The following is a 19,031-nucleotide window of genomic DNA, read 5'->3' as shown; positions in this document are numbered from 1 at the left end:
AATTCCTCTGTGTGAGGAAAAGGAAGAGAACATTTGCCCTTACTGTGACAGCTTATGGTTGGAAAAAAAGTTTTTAGTTGAAGAACTAAAGTGGGAAAGCCAGCACTAATATTACTCAGACAGGATAGCACTGGGAGGGGAGTGTGTGGTTGGCAGAGGAAGTGTGCAGTAAAAGGAGACTCCCTTTAGCCAAAAGAACAGGGCTATGTCTTTAGTGGAAGAATAATTCCTGCTCAGTGTCTGGAAATGTCAGAACTGTGGCTAGATAATGTCCTTACTCCAGACTACCTTCTGCAATCAGACAAAAGCCCGTTGTTTTCAAAAGTTTACTGAAGAAAGAAAGCATTATAGTCCACGAGCCTGAATACAATATTCAGGATGGTACATGTGAATTGTTACCAATGACAGGCAAAGCATGAGGCACAAAGTAACAGATCCCAGCAGGCCCAACCTCCCCCCATAGTTCTCATAACAATCCCTTTGAAGCTTGGAAAGCGAAAGTCCTTCGAGGCTGGAACAGCGGTAGCCAAAACATTCCTCCTCTGGGAGATAGCTGCCTGGGAACATCCTGGCACCTGTGAAGAAAGCACTCATAATACTGAAAGGATTAAAATGGAGTCTCTTTGGCACTAGCAAACCTGAACATGACATTCTGCCCCCTCTAAGATGCTCCCCCCCCAGGTTTATGGGGATAGCGCTTATGGAATGCCCTGACTAGCCTAGGAGCATGTACGTGCACAGAATTCACCCACTCATCAAACCCAGAGTCAAAGTCCTTCCACCTGATGAGGTAAAAGAGCTGATTTCGTTTTAATTTAGAGTCCAAAATTTGTTGTACTTCATAATGGGTCTGATCATCAATCAGAGTTGGAATAGGAGGGGCACGGGTGTGCCATTGGTCTGCTGGAGGAGCTCGTTTCAGCAAGCTGACATGGAAAGTATCATGAACGTAGCGTAAATTCTTTGGTAAATCTAGGGCAACAGTCACTTTGTTAATTACTTTACCAACAGGAAAAGGTCCTAGGAATTTCAGAGCCAATTTGCGGCTGGTCTGGGTTACTTTCAGATTCTTTGTGGAAAGATAGACAAGATCACCGGGTTGTAAATCCCACTCAGCCGCACGGTGGCGGTCGGCATACTTTTTGTAATCCTGTTTGGCTTTGTCGAGGTGTTTTCTAATTTGAGTCCATTGTTGAGCCGCTTCCCCCCACCATTCGGTGACGTCTTGGGATGCTGAAGTAGGAGGAGGGAGCGCTTCAAACGGGAAGGGTTTGAAGTGGAAGCCATAAACTACTTTGAAAGGAGTCTCTCCTGTGGAGGCGTGCACACTGTTATTGTAGGAGAATTCTGCCATTTGGAGCAAATCGACCCAGTTGTCTTGCTGGAAATTGATATAATAGCGGAGGAATTGTTCTAATATTTGATTAGTTTTTTCTGATTGTCCGTCGGTTTGAGGATGATGACTTGAACTTAAACCTTGTTCAATACCCAGCATTTGTAAAAGCTCCCGCCAGAAGTTGGCAACGAATTGTCTGCCGCGATCCGAAATCACCTTTGACGGAAAAGAATGTATTTTTACAATGTGCTTTAGAAAGATATCAGCTAGTTTTCGAGCGGAAGGTATAGTGGTGCAAGGTATAAAATGAGCTTGCTTGGAGAATAAATCCACTACGACTAAAATACAGTTGTGCCCCTTGGAGGGGGGTAAATCAGTAATAAAGTCCATAGATATTACTTCCCACGGTCTGTTTGGCGTTTCTAAAGGTTGCAAGAGTCCTGGTGGTTTGCCTTTGCGGGATTTGGCACTGAGGCAAACGGGGCAGGACGCTACATATTGGGAAATGTCTTTGCGCATGCCTGGCCACCAAAATTGACGTTGCACTAAATGAAGTGTTTTTAAGTACCCATAGTGTCCTGCCGTAGGGGCATCGTGACAGCGTTGTAAAACTTCCTTTCTTAAACTTTTGGGTACATAGAAGCGGTCTCCCCAAAGCCATTCCCCTTGTTTGGATTGTTGCAGTTTGTCTTTGGGCATGTTCCCCCCCCTCCTTTTCCACTTCAGCTTTCAGTTTTTGTCTCCACCCCTGATCGGGTTGAGGGGATTGGGTTGTGCGGCTGCGAGTGGTCACCACACCCCCTAATTGCGTAGGCGAAAAGACGGTGTCTACTGTCTCCTCCCTTTTGCTTTTGTGCTGGGGCATGCGTGATAGAGCATCGGCTAGAAAGTTAGTCTTGCCCGGTAGAAAGTTCAACGTGAAATTGAATTTAGAAAAGTACTCCGCCCACCGCAGCTGCTTGGCATTAAGTCTTCGGGGGCTGCATAGGGCCTCTAAATTCTTATGGTCCGTCCAAACCTCGAAAGGATGACGGGCTCCTTCTAACCAATATCTCCAGGTAGTGAGAGCTGCTTTTACAGCAAAAGCCTCCTTTCCCCAAACATTCCAATTTCTTTCTGCTTCAGAAAATTTTCGGGATAGGAAGGCACAGGGCTTGAGTTTCCTGTCCTCCCCCCTTTGCAAAAGTACGCCTCCAATTGCGGTGTCGCTGGCGTCGACCTGCACCACAAAGGGGCGATTCTCATCGGAGTGTTGCAGAACGGGTTCTGAAACAAACTGTGTTTTGAGGTGGTTGAATGCTGCTTGGCATTCTGGTGTCCAAGGCAATTTGGCACTCGGTTTGGCAACTCGGCACATCCGGTTGCCCCTATCTCCCAGAGGAGGAATGTTTTGGCTACCGCTGTTCCAGCCTCGAAGGACTTTCGCTTTCCAAGCTTCAAAGGGATTGTTATGAGAACAATGAGGTTGGGCCTGCTGGGATCTGTTACTTTGTGCCTCATGCTTTGCCTGTCATTGGTAACAATTCACATGTACCATCCTGAATATTGTATTCAGGCTCGTGGACTATAATGCTTTCTTTCTTCAGTAAACTTTTGAAAACAACGGGCTTTTGTCTGATTGCAGAAGGTAGTCTGGAGTAAGGACATTATCTAGCCACAGTTCTGACAGGAAAAAGAGTTTGGAATCTGTGGGTCTGCAGTAAAAGGAAAAGAGTGCTGTGTCTAAAAGTCCGTACACCTAAACTGGAATGTAAAATCACCAAATACCAACTTCTAATATCTAAGTACTGTAAATATTTGAAACTAAGCTTGAAGAAGACTATTGTGCCTCATGCTGTTGAAGTACTCTGATCAACAAAAAAAAAATTACTTCAGTTTTCCTTTTCCTGCCTATCTTTATACCAATCCTGCTTGTTGAATAAATCTGCTGTTATCTTTTTAAACTTTTCTTAGCCTCTAGTGCCATTTCATTTTAAAGGGTCATGGGACTCTGCTTTTCCTCTACTTAAACCTGAGTTAGCAATAATCCAACTGTATATACGTCCTGAAAGTGTGGGACAACAGTTATACCCAAATACATGCTACCTAAGGCTTCCCTGCCCCAGTATACAACTTCTTCAATTTTGGAGGGAAAAATATACCTCACACAGACCAGCAGTGAGCAAGGAAGTGTACACTATAGCAGATCCCTGCATCCAGCTTGTTTTGGACAAAGTGAGGTTTACGGATGGTTTTCAAAGGCAGCCCCTCCTCAAGCATATTACATTAAACTAACCTGAATGTGATTATTTGATGGCTGGGATGTATGAATGGGACACAGTGGATATGTATAACACCACAACAGAAAGGAGTTTCCTATTACTTTGAAGGTATTGTTTTTCAAAGGAACTCATCACACAGTTCATACATGTATCTCCCTCACTTGATTTCTGGCAGCAGAATCTGAGAACTACATTAAAAAGCATTGTATGTGAGGTGAAATTGAAATTCTGCTAGTGGCTGCCCATTCACAGATGCAAGTCATTTTCTAATATTGCTGTCAGAGAGAGACATGTGAACCAGCCCTCTTTTATTGCAGGGATGGTTGGTGGCAACAAGGAAAGGTACAGTGATGTAGGGGAAAATATTCAGTGCTTTATTTTTGTATGGAAAATTTTCCATTTCTAAAGATTTTTTTTCCATAAAATTAACAATTACCCAAATTGGGTAATTAACAATTACCTAAATGCTACACATGTCTGCTCTCTGGCTCCAGGAGCATCCCTCTGAGTACATCCAGATTGTAGACCAGCACCACTAGGGTTTACTTACATCAGATCTCTTCTTATATATACCAGGGTCCCCTGAGTTGGGCTACCAGTATTGTGATGGGGATAGGGTTGGATTATATTGACTTGAGACTTGGGGAACAGCAAAATGAACATTCAAGCACAACAGAGGAGTTTTATTAAAATAGATAAACAAAAATGGAACTGCTACACAGGCACAAACCAAGAGGTAGATTACAAAATAAAACACATTACACGACAATGGAAAATTCACTTGTATGCACTGCATATCAAAGAGGATCAGAAACTATTCACATACTTTGCTAACAGTACTAATATTGACTTCCTTTGATGAACCTGATATTCCTATAATTCCTGGTACGTGTGTAAGTGTGGGTACTACAATAAATCATATGACCTATCCTGAAGAGTATGAGACCAGGATAGTAAAGTAAAAAAAACCCTCCAAAGACATGCAAAATAGGAAAACATTTACAAAATGCACATACACAAAATGGTGTATGCACCTGTTGGGGTGCTACATTTATACTAAAGGTATATGTATAATATGTAAACTAGGATAATTGATAGGGATACTGGATGTGTGTCCTGATCAGAACTGAGCTATGCCAACTAATGTTGAAGGTGATTGGAAATCTGGGTTGTTAAGAATGTAGCAGGAAAACGAAGGAGTACAAGACTGACGAAACAGCTGAGGGAAGACATATTTGGGTACCTGGGGATTAAAGTTGGCAGATTTCCATGGTACCCCAGTGACCTCTGTGGAAGAGCTGAATTCTGTTGAAACAGATGAGCGGACATACAATAAGCATATTTAGGGCATTCAATAATTTTCTGAAACTTTTTAAAAAATTTGATTTGAACAACAATAACAACAACATTTGATTTATATACAGGACAACTTAATGCCCACTCAGAGCAGTTTACAAAGTATGCCATTATTATCCCCACAACAAAACACCCTGTGAAGTGGGTGGGGCTGAGAGAGCTCCAGAGAGCCGTGACTAGCCCAAGGTCACCCAGCTGGCTTCAAACAGAGGAGTGGGGAATCAAACCTGGTTCTCCAGATTAGAGTCCCACGCTCTTAACCACTGCACCAAACTGGCTCTCCTGTATCACTTCTAGTTTGGAAATCTGCTCAAAAAGGTTGGACCCTGGGGTCCAGTTCTATGGGCCGCTTAACAGGATGCTCCCAGCCACTCTCCATTGTTTCCTATGGTAGGGAAAAGCCAAGCTGGCTCTCAGGCAAAACAATCACAGGGGCAAGGCATTCCCAAATGCAAGCTCAGCTCAGAGAATGCCCAACAGAACCAAACTGAAGCAAGGCAATGGAATCCACCCAGAATCAAAATGAAGCAAGGGGACTGACGTCAAACCAGAGAATCATGTCAAACGAGCCAATTCCGTCCAAACGAAACCATTGTAACTTAATCCAACAGAACCAGTGTCAATCACAGAACTCAGGAAGAACCCAGGACCAGTGGAGGAACACTGCTTCCTGCCTCTGCCTTCATTCCTCCTCCTCTTCTTGGAAAAAAAATGGAGAAGTCTAGGAACCAGCTACAAGAGGCTGAAGCCACATTTCCCAGATTAACTCAAATTTATCTGGACTTCTTGATCCAGGTTCCCAGATCGGATCCAGGATTCTCTAATCTGATCTCAGAAAGCTAGATTTAGACAGATCAGCATAAATATGGCTTTTTTCCTGGTTTCCAGACCTAGATTGCTCACCTCTAGATTCTATTTCGTGTTTCATGAGTAAGAATCTCCAATCTAACTTAGTAATGAATTCTGTAAAAAAAGTCAGTTAAAGGTGTTTGGACAAGGTTTTCCAATACATGAAGAACAGATTCTCTCCTCTTATCTGTTAGAATGTATGAGAATGTTCAACTGCAGTATCTTTCATATAAAAATTAATAGACTTGTACTACAATTATTCCAGTCCTTGATGCTGTTTGGAAAGGGAAGAGAAGGCCTATCTTTTTGCCATACTAACTTCTTCCATTGTAGATTAAAAATGGCTTGTAGGTTATGTAATCTTTGTCAAAATTAGTTTCTGAAAATTTCTGCTGCCTTTTTCACATTTATTGTGTCTATGTATAGGAAGTTTCACTGATTTGAGAATTATTTTTAGTTTAGATTTCTCTTGCGTCGGAGTCATACAACATTTTTAGATGTACGTTTACTTGAAAATAAGTCATATGGAATGCAAGAAACCTTTCTCCAAAGATTGAACATAATTCAGATTGGAACATTAGTCTGGTTTCTCAAACAGACATGATGTTGAGAGTCCCATGGATGGAAGTCCCATTACGTCTTTTCCTCTAAAAATCAGGTGTATGGGACCCTGATTCAGAGTCGAACTATAGCATAAGGTAAGGAAGGCTAAGCTTTCCTCTGATCCAAATTGGCCCTGGAGAGCTGTTATCTGAGGAGCTGTTATCTGATCCATTGGGCACAGGTACCATAACCTGTGAGTTTACTCCTATAGAACAAACAGCACTTTAAATTGATTACAAATGTGCAGTGGGGGGAGGCTTAAACCCCTACCCTTCACACTACTGTCCCAATCCAATCAGATTTCTACTACCTGCTACCATGAATGGAACTCCCAGCATCACATCTGCTTGAACCTTCATTTCAAATCCCAGACAAACCTCACTAAAGAACCATTAGGTTAGTGATGGAGCACGTGCTTGATATGCACTAGGTCCCATGTTTAAGTTATTTGTACCGTGGAGAATCTGCAAAGTTATTACTAGGTGAGATGGACTGTAGTCTGATTCATCAGAAGGCAAGTTTATATGTTAGCAAAGCCTATGTGCAGTGTAATCTTCTGAGTCTCACGGCCAGGCTACAAGTGACGAATGACACAGGTTGGACACTTGTCAGCTTCCCTCAAGTTTTGATGGGAAATGTAGGCAGCTTGGTGGAATGTTGGACAAGTGACAGTTGAAAAGTTCATTGGACAGCGGTCGGAGAGCCAAGCTGTAAAACCAGGATGCCTACATTTCCCATCAAAACTTGAGGGAAGATGACAAGTGTCCAACCTGTGTCATCTGTGACTTGTAGCCTGGCCCTCACTGAGAAAGTGGACTATAAATTTATTTATTTATTATTTATAATCTGCCTTTCTCTCTGAGACTCAAGGCGAATTACATAGTATAAGTCAATATGATCACTAGCTGAGACATTTAATAAACAATACAATAGAGTATGAACTGCAGAAATTTGAAAAGAAGCATAAATTCAAATTCAGGAATAAAGGAGCATACATTTAAATATAGGAATACAGAGATGAAATATTGCTGAAAAGAAAACAAATAACCTAGTTAATTCTTTTTCTTTTCCATACACGGTATGATACACTGTTCATCATATCATTCAAATGAAAAGAGCAGGAGTCCAGTAGCTCCTATAAGACTAACAAAGTGTGTGGCAGGGTATGAGCTTTCAGGAGTCACAGTCCACTTCTTCAGATACTGTGACTCACAAAAAATCATACCCTACCACAAATTTTGTTAGACTTACAGGTGCTACTGGACTCCTGCTCTTTTCTACTGCAACAGACAGACTAACACAGCTACCCATCTTGATCTAACACCACACAAATGAAATTGTTATCTACATTCCCAGTGCAGCAGCTAATTAACTGTTGGGGAAATATCTCTGTTCTTTGCCACAAACAGAAAGTTCTTCCCATGGTTACAAATCAGTATCCAGAGATTACTGGACCATAATTGCTAACAGGCTGTTCTAACTGCACCTGCCAAATACCCAGCTACATGTTATGAAGATCACATTGTTGCAACTGCCTCTACCTGCATCTACCAGATAATAATGATAGAATGCCTGTGAGATACTGGCTCTCAGCCTGCCCCCCCCCCCCACATATGGCAGTCCATGAAAAAAAGTGATAGCATGTTAGGAAAATATGGCTCATCCAAAGAATCCTATTTTTTCTTAGAGTATAAGGCATTGGCTACCTTTCTACACTCTGTTATTGTCTTTCTAGCACCTTTAGAAGTGTCTAGAAGGGGCTATTTTTGATGTGGAAAAGAAGAACCAGCACAGTAGACAGAGGTGTGGATACTTACTGTACCTGATTTGAAGAAGTGCATTGAAGCAGAGAAAGGTCAGGCAATGGATGTATCCACTCTATTGGTATGTGTGAGATCAAGAACTTGTTTTTTCTCTCATGTACATGTGAAATAGTAGAAAAGCAAGGAGATAATAAGTAATATTTGTATCCTAAATATTCTAAGGAAAACACAAACAAACTCTGAACAGCAAGTTCTAGATGCCAATTCCATTGTTTCAAGTTCTACTTAAGGTTTCTAATGCTACCTTAGAGCACCAGGAGATTTGGGGTGGGGGTGTGCTTGAGGAGAATAGAAGTTGGGAAGCTGTGTCACTTCTGGGCGATGATTTAGAGCATCACTATGTGGAGGCCATTTTTCTTCCACTCTTCAGTTCCTCATGGGGTGGGAAATTGGGGCTGGGGACGGGTATTTTGCTGTCTCAAGCAGGTAAATGGAGGCCTACTTCTACACATGATATGCTCATACTGATCATCTGACAGTGCTTTCAGAACAGGAAAATTCATCTCAAGTGTAGTAGAAAGTAAGTAAAAGGTTTATTGTGTTTAGCCATAGGCCATTACAAATCACATATAACAAGAATAAAAACAGAAATATGTGTTTGAATAAAATTGATGTGACATAATCAAAACAATAAAATTTAAAACTAAATAAAACCAACACACCATTTTCACTCAAGTGTAGTAAATCAGGAGTACAAGAGGAAGGGAGAGATGCCCCTTCCCCCTGAAAGTCACCTATTTCTTTCTCATAAGGTTTCAAATGGCATTGTTCAGCCTCACAGGGTGTGACTATTTTGTTCTGAAGAGGTTGCTACACTACCATTATGTACAATGTATAGTGAGGGTTTAAGTAAACAAGACGAAAGCTATAAGCATCTCCATTCCTCTCTAGTGCGCAACCCCTACAGGCAAGAATAAGCCACTATTCCCAGGCCCAAACTTGGTGCAATCATTATGCAGGTCATGTATTATCCCTTTTCTTTTTGCATCTGCTATTTCCACTTGTGGAAAGGCAGCTGCTTTTTTGCTTTATGACTTTTTCCTGTGGAATTCTTTTTAATGGGACTCAGAAGTTTCACAAATGCACAACAATTAGTTTTGTTTGATCATCTGAACCAATTTACCTTTTGCTGTGTTTGTCTTTATATGCATGAGCAAAGCCTTAAAAACTAGGACTAAGAGTCACATTAAAAATCATTTTTACAGTGCAACCCACTGCAATAAGGAGGCTACTCCTCCATAACCAAACATTCCTAACAGATTAGCCCATGCAAGAGAAGAACACAGTCTATGATCATCTAAATTACAGTGTGCCATCAGAAAACAGACAGAGGTACAGGAGGTTAGCAAGGCCTTACAGGCAAGGAATGCATCTAAGAAGATAAATAGATGGATCAAGCAAGTTGGTTATATCATATGCTGCTGATTAAGGCAAAATATCCTAGCTATCACCCTCTTGGATGCAGAGATTAACTGGCATTGATTAATGAATTCATGAACAGGCAGGGCTCATTTTGAGGAGGAACATGCAAGAATGCAGTTCCGGCAGTTCTCCCAAGAGGTCACATGTCAGGTGGCCCCGCCCACCTGATTTTCAGCCATTTTGGGCCTGTTTCAGCCTGGATTGGGGCTGAAACAGCCCAGATCAGGCCTCTGATGGGTGGTGGATCACTCTCCCACTCAGCAGCGGCCCGATCCTGACCATTGTGGGCCCCTTTTTGGCTATTTTCAGCCCAATTTCGGCCCAGAATGGCCAGGATTGGGTCCAAAACAGCCAGGATAGGTGTCAGGGGGTGTAGTATATGCAAATCAATTATGCCAATGACACTTCCAGTGATGGCAAGAGGCGCAGCATATACTAATGAGTTATGCTAATGAGTTTCCACAGCTCTTTTTCTACGAAATGACCCCTGTGAACAGGACTCCACTTTCAGGAAAAGAGCTCTAACCAAAGGCCATCTCAGCCTCAAGAAAGAATGCCAAATAGTCTGTCCCCAGTACTACATACTCACCAAAATCCAATGAATATCTCTGTAGAACACCAGTGGCTGCCACAATTTAGGCTACCTGCCTCAAGATGGGACCTCTCCAAGAATTACAACTGACCTCTATACTACAGAGACCAGTTCTGAAGGCAGTTTTGGAGGGTGGACTGTATGTCACCACAGCCCTGCTGAGCTCCCTCCCTAACCTCCACCCTCCCAGGCATTGTTCACAAATATCCAGGAATTTCCCAAGCTGTATTTGGCAACAGCCATAGTTGAACCAACCCAGTTTGTAACTGTCTAGAAAATGATTTGAACCAAGCTTCAATACACACTGCTGTGTGCATATGTGCAAGCAGGCTCCCAGGGTACAAGTATACTCAAGAGATGAGATATATAAGGAATAGCCTTACTATGTGTCTACTGTTCTTAGCACATTACAAAACCACCAATGCATTTTCATATTAAAACACTTAATATCCATGTTAGTTTAAGCACAGGTCTGAAAGCAACAAATCTTCAGTTCCAACTAGGGTTGCCAACTCTTATTTGGGAAATTCTTGGAGATTTGGGGTTGGAACCTGAGGAGGCCAGGGCTTGGTGAAGGGAAGGACCACATATAACGCCAAAGAGACCACCCTCTAAAGCAGCCATTCTCTCCAGGGAAACTGATCTTTGTTGTCTGTGGGGGGGGGGGTCAGTTGTAATTGTGGGAGATCTCCAGGCTCTACCTGGAGGTTGGCAATCCTATTTCTAACCCTTTCTTTAATATCATGTACAGCCACGAGCAACAATGCTTATTAGCTGTAAAAACTAAATGGTTACATGGTTACAGATAGTACACTTCGGAATACAAGATGTTGGGGGCCCACAAGAGAGAAAAACTGTTGTATTTCTGCCTTGAATACAACCAACGTGGAATTATTTGGCTAACCATTGCTGGCCAGTCAATAACCAAATGCGGAGCTAGATGCTCCAATCCAGCAGTCCTCTTTAATGGCTGGATGAGGATCCAGTCAGTTTTTTCACTTAATCTCATGCAATTCAGCATCTTAATGGCTTTTGTCCATGCAAGTCACATGATCAAAGGGGATCCTATCCTCTAGCAGAAAGGTTGGTTGGATCCAACCCTAAATGTTCTTCTCATCCAGTTAAATGAATTCTAGCATGTTTTATTCGGAAGTAAATGTCTCCATTTACTAAAATTTATTAGAATGTGTGCTTAGCAATGCAGTCTTCAATGAAGTTAATCATGTCACGGTAAGAAGATTCTCACCAAGGCAACTCTGAAGGACTCTTTTAAACCTACTTTATCATTGTAGAGCACTTCAAATTGTGTTTCTTACTCATTTCTAGGAACTGTTATTCAGTATTTTAAAGCAGTTCCTTGAGCCTTCCAGCTTCAGAAACAAACAGGCCTTGGTTACAAATGAGCTTGTTGTGAGCATGTCCCGAACTATAAGAAGGCCTAGCAGGCACTATTACTCTGGAGTGCAAGCAATAGAGCTGGGAGAAGAAAGCAAAAATTGCAATTCCCAGCCTCCTGTATTATGTCCCAATTAAAAGTTTGACAGACCGCACTAAGGGCACGATTTGAGGTACATTGGCAAAGATAGCAAGCATTCAGAGAAAGTACAAGATAATTATTCCTATCTCATTGCATAATTTCAGATTTACAATATCACTTTTCCATTTCTTTTAGCAGCCTTTGAGTTGTCACACGGAAATCTCCACCAGGAGCAAACTAGCACAATTGTCCCTTTGGTTCCAATGCTGTAATGAAGGGTGGCTTTGTCTCTTTTCCAGTTTCTCCCCTTTGTTCCTGTGCCAGGACTTGCTCTCCACCACTTCAATTACCCCACTGCACCAGTAAGAACAAGCTAAATCCACTGTGGATTTTCTGATTAACACTCTTTTTCCAGGGAATTTAAACACTGTTTAGGGGATGCAGTCCTCTGCCTTTCTTCTCCACCAGTTTAGGATCATGTATGTGCATGTGTATATTCTGATAGTTGGGGGTGTATCCAAGTCTAGATCTTCAAATCTTGCAGGGTCTTTCTCTCCCGCTACCCTTGTGTTTTGGATCAGCTTCTGCAACAGTTACAGTTTTCCAACATCAAAATAGACTGTTGTCTCAAAGAACTCTGTTTGGTCTTCAGCTGATTTCCTAAACACAGTTTTTAAATAACACCATACTATCCTGGTTGATAACCAGCCAGTGATGCTTCATATTTGCGGCCTTGGACGGTTCAGGTTGTTTGGCTTTATAATTTGCAGGCATGAGCATGATTTGTAAGATAAGTCATGCCACATAACCATGATGGGAATATTACAGTAACGGGAAGGGGGAAATGGATCTTTTGCTTTGGAGAGCTGTAAACTAAAAGTTGATTACTTTAAAAAGACTACAAACACCTGTAACCACAATCCCAGAAATCAGAGAAGCACAAACTGGTATAACAAAAGAGAACTCCTAAAGTCACTTTAGCCATCCATATCAAGTTCAAAAGCCTTGTCTGAGACACTGTAATTCCCAAAGAGACTGGAAATATCATGTTCCCTTCAAGGAGGCTTACACTTAAAATGCAACAACACACTAGCAGTTAAAAATAATTACACAATTCCAGAGCATATAATTTTCTCTTGATGATATTGGTAAGGAACATGCAGACACATGCACAATTATTTGAGGAAGGAGCCCCTGAAAAACCTCAACAGTTGCCCCTAATAGCAACCAAGCAGAACTCTCAAAAATACCCCGTACTCCCTGACAAAGTAGCCCCCAAAATTCGGAATCCCAGTTCAAAATCCAGCTAGCGTTAGAAGAGATGGATATCCCCCACACCCTCAAGTTTCCCTTTAGCCTAGGAAACTTACAGAGAAAAGGGAAGGCCGCCTGTAGAAGCAAGATTTGATTCCCGAGAGCTTTTCAGCAGCAACCAAACTTCTGAGAGAGCTGGGAAAGGGGCAGCTTCAGTCACTCCGGTGCCGACGAGTCACTTCACTTTACCCCAAACCCTTTCAATAAGCCAGTGCCCACTGCTTTGCGCGGAGGCAGCCCATATATACGCTGCAACTTCTAATTTTCTTTTCGGAGAAGGGGCGCTGTAGCTCTCTATAATATAATTACTCCCGTCCCCACTCCTAGCCACGAAACCATCTGCGCTGGAATGTCATTCTCTTTCACGCTCAGCCTGCAGGAAGCGTAACGTGATCATACGTGTTTACTCAAGGGGGGAGGCAAACGAAACGTCCACGAAAGCGACTTCATGTGCCTCAAAAAGGCAGGTAAAAGCGGGAAGGGGAGGAGGAGACACATGCCGATGAGTTTGTAGGGATTTTTTTCAGAAGCTAAACTTTGAGCATACAGCAGGAGCCCCACATTAATAGTCTCCAAAGCCTCGGAAGAAGCAGCGAGAGGTTGCTTGTTTCTCGCCAAGGGCGGCAATCAAAGAGGTACCTTCGAATATACATGTGTGTGTATCCACACGACTCATCGCTTACCTAGTTTTGTGCCGGGTCTTTAAGAGGTTCTTTCCAAAGGGAGCCATGGTAAGTCCTCAAATGTGAAGCCCTACATCAACCGCCTTCGACCCGAGGAGGCTGGAGTAAGTCCCTTCTCCCTGCCGCTGCTGGAGTCGCTGCTGCTACGCGAGCCTGTGCATAGTCACCCAGCGTCAAAAGTTGTGCAACTCGCGGCTAACTTTCAGCTCTTTGCCTGGTTGCTTTTTTGGAGTCCTGCCCAGCTGCTGTCTTGAAGGAGGCGTTTATGAGCAGGCAAAAGGGGAGGGCTAGAAACAAACCTAAAGAGGGGGAAAAGGTCGGGCGATTGTGCTGAAAAATTGTTTGCCAGGCTGTCGCTAAGCGAGGTCCCGCGGACGGAAGAAGGGCGGTGGTCGCGTTTCAGTCCACCTGGAAACCTACCGAGGACTCTCGTTGGAAGTTTACAAGGTCAAGTTAAGGAGGCCAGCGCCAGCCACGTGCTACACCCATTCTGTCTGCGGCACTTTAGGAGACGTGGGCGAAGACGAAAAGCAGTTTTGTGGCGCCTGGACGATTCAGAGTGGCACGAGGAGTAGAGACCACTTGGTCACATGCAAGAAAGCAGACGTAAACGGTCAGAACGAAGGCCACAAAATGCAAGGACTATGGGCTGCGACTATGGTGAAAAATTCAAATTCTTTTTTAAAAAAAATACTGCAACAGACTAACACATCTGCAATTTGTGGGCGTGGGCAATTTGTAGGGAAGAGGTATTTTTAAAAAAGGAATAGGATATCATTTAAGTACCAAATCCTCATGATCCCCAGCTTTAAAAAAGAAAAAGAAAGAAAAAAAGGTCTCTGCCCCCTTTTATTGTTGAAGGTTTGCCTTTCCCCTTCTTTCTCAACAAAGAAATTAGCTAGAGACGTATAATAAAAACGTCTGTGGCTGTGTTTTTAAACAAAACTGGAATATTGAAGTGAGGGAACTAAACGTTGCTTCCTCCTACACCTTTCCGCCCTGAGCTCTATTTTTTTCAGCATTTTTATCCCAGCCCAGATCAATGCTGGTGTCATACTCAGGCTAGGATAAAACTGCACCAAGCACCAGAACACAGGTTAGTTGCTCTCACCTTCACGACCCATTTAAAAGCACACAGTCACACCTACTTTCTTTACATGTGAACACATGGACAGGATCTCTGTATTTATCAATATATTTAATTCTCAATATTACCAACTCCATGGCTACTTAAATCCAGAGACAGGAACCGTATACAGACAAGACGGATCTTTCTACGAATCTGAAAAAAGTACGAAGTTTGCAAGGGGGAGATCTGAAATCTACAAAGAAACAAACACGGGGGTAATATTTTGTCAGCCTTCAAGGCTTGGTTTCTCTCAGGGCAAAAGGCCCTTTCCAGGGCTGTTTTGGTCTTTGAGAGTAAGGTGCAGCAGCAACTACCAGGCAACTTGCTACTATACAACATATATAACTCCCCCAGGACTTGCTTGTACAACAAAGCCAGTGTAGTGAAGTGGTTGCAGTTTCCAAACAGGATTTGGGAGACCCACATTTGAATTCCTGGCATGTCATGAAATCTTAGTGTGTGACCTTGGGCTGGTTACACATTCTCAGCCTAACCTACCTTGCTGGGTTATTGATAAAATACAGGAGAGGAGAGGAGAAGGAGGCATGCTGATTTGGGTCGCTGCTGTGAAGAAAAGCAGAGTGTAAACAAAGTAAATAAATAAGAAATATAGCTGAAAATGAGGGGACAGATAAAACGTAACTTGGTGGGTGGGTAGAAAGGACAGAAGAAAATAGGGAAAGATGAGGATATGGAGGTTTCCAGGAGGAGGGTAAGAAGAAATAGTGTAGGGAAGGGGATATAAGGAAAATCACATGCACAGGTTCTTGCAGGTTCCCCATTGTGCAACTGGGGCTAGCCTGGCAGCCAGCACTGTGAAACTGGGCCATAGGTATGGTCTACCAAGGAGAGGGAAGGAGAGAGCGCATAAGACAGGAGGGGAGAGAAAGGTAGGTTGACTGGGGGTGAGAAGGAAACAGAAGAAGAAGAGTAACTATGGGGGCATTTAGGGAACAGAAAGAAAATAGTGGCAGAGAAGAAATGAGATATCCCCCACAAGTCCTTGATAGTCTCCTACTTGTTATTCATGGTGTTCATCATTTAGATTGTCAAATTCCTCACCTGCTCTACACTTGTTAGTTAAATTCCTCATTTGTTGCTTAGCAAACAGACATGCCTTCCCTGTAACTGATATTTGGTAGGATCCCTTGGATAAGGGGTACAAACCCTGAAAATTTTGTCTCCATTAGATATGAGAAAAGTAACAGTCAGAAATGGATTTCCCATTAAAACCGAACCTAACTGAAAATAAAGTTTTAATGGATAAAGAAATGAAATCAAGTATTTAATAAATAAAAAATTATAAAGCATCATACATATGTTCATTAGGCACTTTTTTCCTGCCTGGGCTGTGTGTGTGTGTGTGTGTGTGTGTGTGAGAGAGAGAGAGAGAGAGAGAGAGAGAGAGAGATGAGGAGGGTAAGTGAATCTCTCAGTGTAGAGCAGTTTCAGACATTAACTGTGCTATCCTAAGGAGCTTTACACCCTTCTAAACCCTTTAGAAGGGTGTAACAGTACTTGGGATTTCACTTTAATAGAGCAAATGCAGGCAGTTACAATGAGGAGTTCCTTCTTCTTCTGATGTGGTTAAGACTTAGAGCATGCTCATCTGTTCCCAGGGAAGTGGTATGAGTCCTGGCTTTGGAAATTAATGATATTGTGAATACAGGAAGCAGAAGTCATTCAGTCTCCCTGTACCTTCACATATCTTTAAAATCCAGAGCCGCTTCTAGGCCCCCTCTGATGATGACACCTGACATTGATAGTTACTTAGGAACCTCTGTGGTATGTGCCAATAATATAGGACACCTCCGGTTATGTAGAAGGCTCCCATAGTACAGTTCTCCAGGTGGGTAGATTACCTTGGTTCTGCTTCTCTACTGTTGGCAGAAGCTAACAGTAGCTCTGATTAAACTCAGAGAATTTCTAAAATTTGTCACAAAACTAAACCAAGCATAGTTTGCTATGGTTTCCCTTCTATGTACACTCTTGTGCATGTGTGTAAAAATGTGATAGTGTCTGCTTCCACACAACAATGATTTACTGTTTTTCCATTACCTCTAAGAATACAGAGGCATTTGCAGTGCTGATAGACCATCAACATGGTAATTTGCTTCAGTCCATTTCAGCTGCCGTCCAAGAGCTTTTTCAGGTTTTTTAAAAAATGATAATTGCCATATCACAGTTGTTTTTTGAACAGCCCTTCATTTGTATGCATGGAGGATGGTGGTCACAGGAGATGGAGGAAAGAAAAATGGTGCTGATATGGGTAGGAACTGCAAGATGTTATTGTTGAAGGCACCCATATGGGAAACAGGGACCATGGGTTCAATTCCCATCCAGGATGCTGCTAGCAAGAGCATGCCTACTGGCCAACAGCAGGCTGATCAGCACACACTCAAGGTAGACTGAAACCCATATCACACTCAGTTGAGAGCAATCATCTAACTACATACTCAACTTGACAGACTGGAGTGAGACACAGCACAGCAAAACTAGTAGACACAAATACCAGGGCAAGGAAGTCGGCAGAGAATGGCATCGTGCAACTGCAATGCACAGCTATAACAATCAGGGGCCCTGATCAAGCCTTACTTGGGGACAGCATGCAGACAGCCCTTAAGGGAGTCCCTGGCACAGCTGAGGAAACTCAATCACTTGGGATGGGCTACTAGCAAAACCACATGTCATCACCACCCTGCTTCAGGCGTGGGGCTCAGTGCTGCACTGTTAAGCAGGCTGCATAGCTTACAGGACATCAACAATGATTTGGGAAGTGTTCATCCTGAGCGCTCATCTCCCTTGTAAGATTCAGCCTGTGCAAACACTGGATGATCCCCTGCTGAAAATCCTAAGATTAGCAACCAGCACAAATTTCTCTCTTGCCCCAGTGAAATACACTCAATTGTGAGACAATCCTACAATAAGGAGTACAGCCACTGAAAATTTTGTCCTGCTTTGAAAGTAAAGTTGTTATAAACCTCCCACTTAAATTGTCTTTTTTTAAAAAGGGGATCCACCTAAAGTTGGCTGATATGTTCCCTTCAGTGATGGCTGTAGTTCCTGAACAAGTGATCACATTTAGGGGAAGGGGCAGTATCTGCTTTGTATGTAGAAAGTCCCAAGTTCAATCTCATGTTTTTTTTCCCTGGAACCAATGGGAAAAGAAAAACAAATGAAAAGGAATAAAAACATTTGCACATGCCACTAGGTCATCAACTTGAACCAGGTGCCGTTTATCTAGGGAAATCTGTTTTGGGAAACCAGTTGTTCATTCTTCAAAGCCAACACAGAAATCCCAAATGGTGGGGACAAACATGGACTGAAGCCTCTTTTAAGGATCATTGTGGAAACTGAATGTTCTGGACTGCACAATGGATGCAAAATCAATAAGAATTGAGACAATTGTATGTCTCTGTGTGCAAAACAGAAGTATAAAAATTATAATGGCATGCAGATATCACAGATTTGACCAATTTTTGCTTTGTTGGTTGGTATTATTATAGTCACTTTTATAGACTTCTTTAGCACTTAAACTGAAAAAATGCTTGAAATTAGATTCCATCATTTCTTCTTCCATTGTTGCTTTTGTGACATGAAAAGAGAGTCAGGAGGTACATTTTACCTCTTTAACTCTGAGAACTGTTTCATGAATTGCAGAAATTTCCATATAGGAAATAACATAACTAGGGTGCAAAAATGTAGCCAATTATGATGATCTAACAATGAACTGTACATCAGACAAAAGCACCCTCCATGTTGAATTTTTGTAGCATATGAAGCAGCCCTCAGATATGGGACAAATTTTCTGAGAGACCATTTTGCAGCGATGGCTATGTATATTATATTCTCTCCTGCAAGCTTCAAGGGAGGATTTGTTCTGAAAATGAGCTCATGGAAGCTGGTATGCAGGATCATGTATATTCAGCATGAATAGTGCAATCCTTAGCAGAGTTACACCTTTCAAAGCCCATTGCAGTCAATGGGCTTACAAGGATGTGTATCTCAGCTAAGAATTACACTGTATATTACTCATACAAAGTGACCTATCACCTGAGCTTTTAAATAATCAAGAGATGTAGCACATGAGTATATTCTGTTGTGCAAGGGTGTTCAGATAATGTACAATGATGCCATGGATCTGATCACAGATATCATTATCTATCCTCAACAATCCTGAGAGAAT

General features: G+C 42.4%; 1 protein-coding gene across 2 annotated transcripts in view; it reads right to left on the bottom strand.

Annotated features, from left to right (window-relative positions):
- The window catches only part of RASSF9 (Ras association domain family member 9), a 47,325-nt gene extending 33,457 nt beyond the window's left edge, over nucleotides 1-13,868 (bottom strand). The window contains exons 1-2 of one of the 2 annotated variants that reach the window (XM_054989317.1): nucleotides 13,717-13,868; nucleotides 4,841-4,902 (exon numbers count right to left, since the gene is read on the bottom strand). Coding sequence is in view for 1 of the 2 variants with exons in the window: in XM_054989316.1 (XP_054845291.1) it covers nucleotides 13,717-13,763 (47 nt within the window). In the remaining variant the exon portion in view is untranslated. The remainder of the gene's footprint in view (nucleotides 1-4,840; nucleotides 4,903-13,716) is intronic. The other variant, XM_054989316.1, reaches the window with a different exon arrangement.
- Between the last annotated feature and the right edge of the window lie 5,163 nt (nucleotides 13,869-19,031).

Source organism: Eublepharis macularius, chromosome 9 (genome assembly GCF_028583425.1).
Source record: "Eublepharis macularius isolate TG4126 chromosome 9, MPM_Emac_v1.0, whole genome shotgun sequence".
NCBI lineage: Eukaryota > Metazoa > Chordata > Lepidosauria > Squamata > Eublepharidae > Eublepharis > Eublepharis macularius.
Note: the sequence above shows the minus strand (reverse complement) of the source record. Positions and strands in the feature narration are given on the sequence as shown.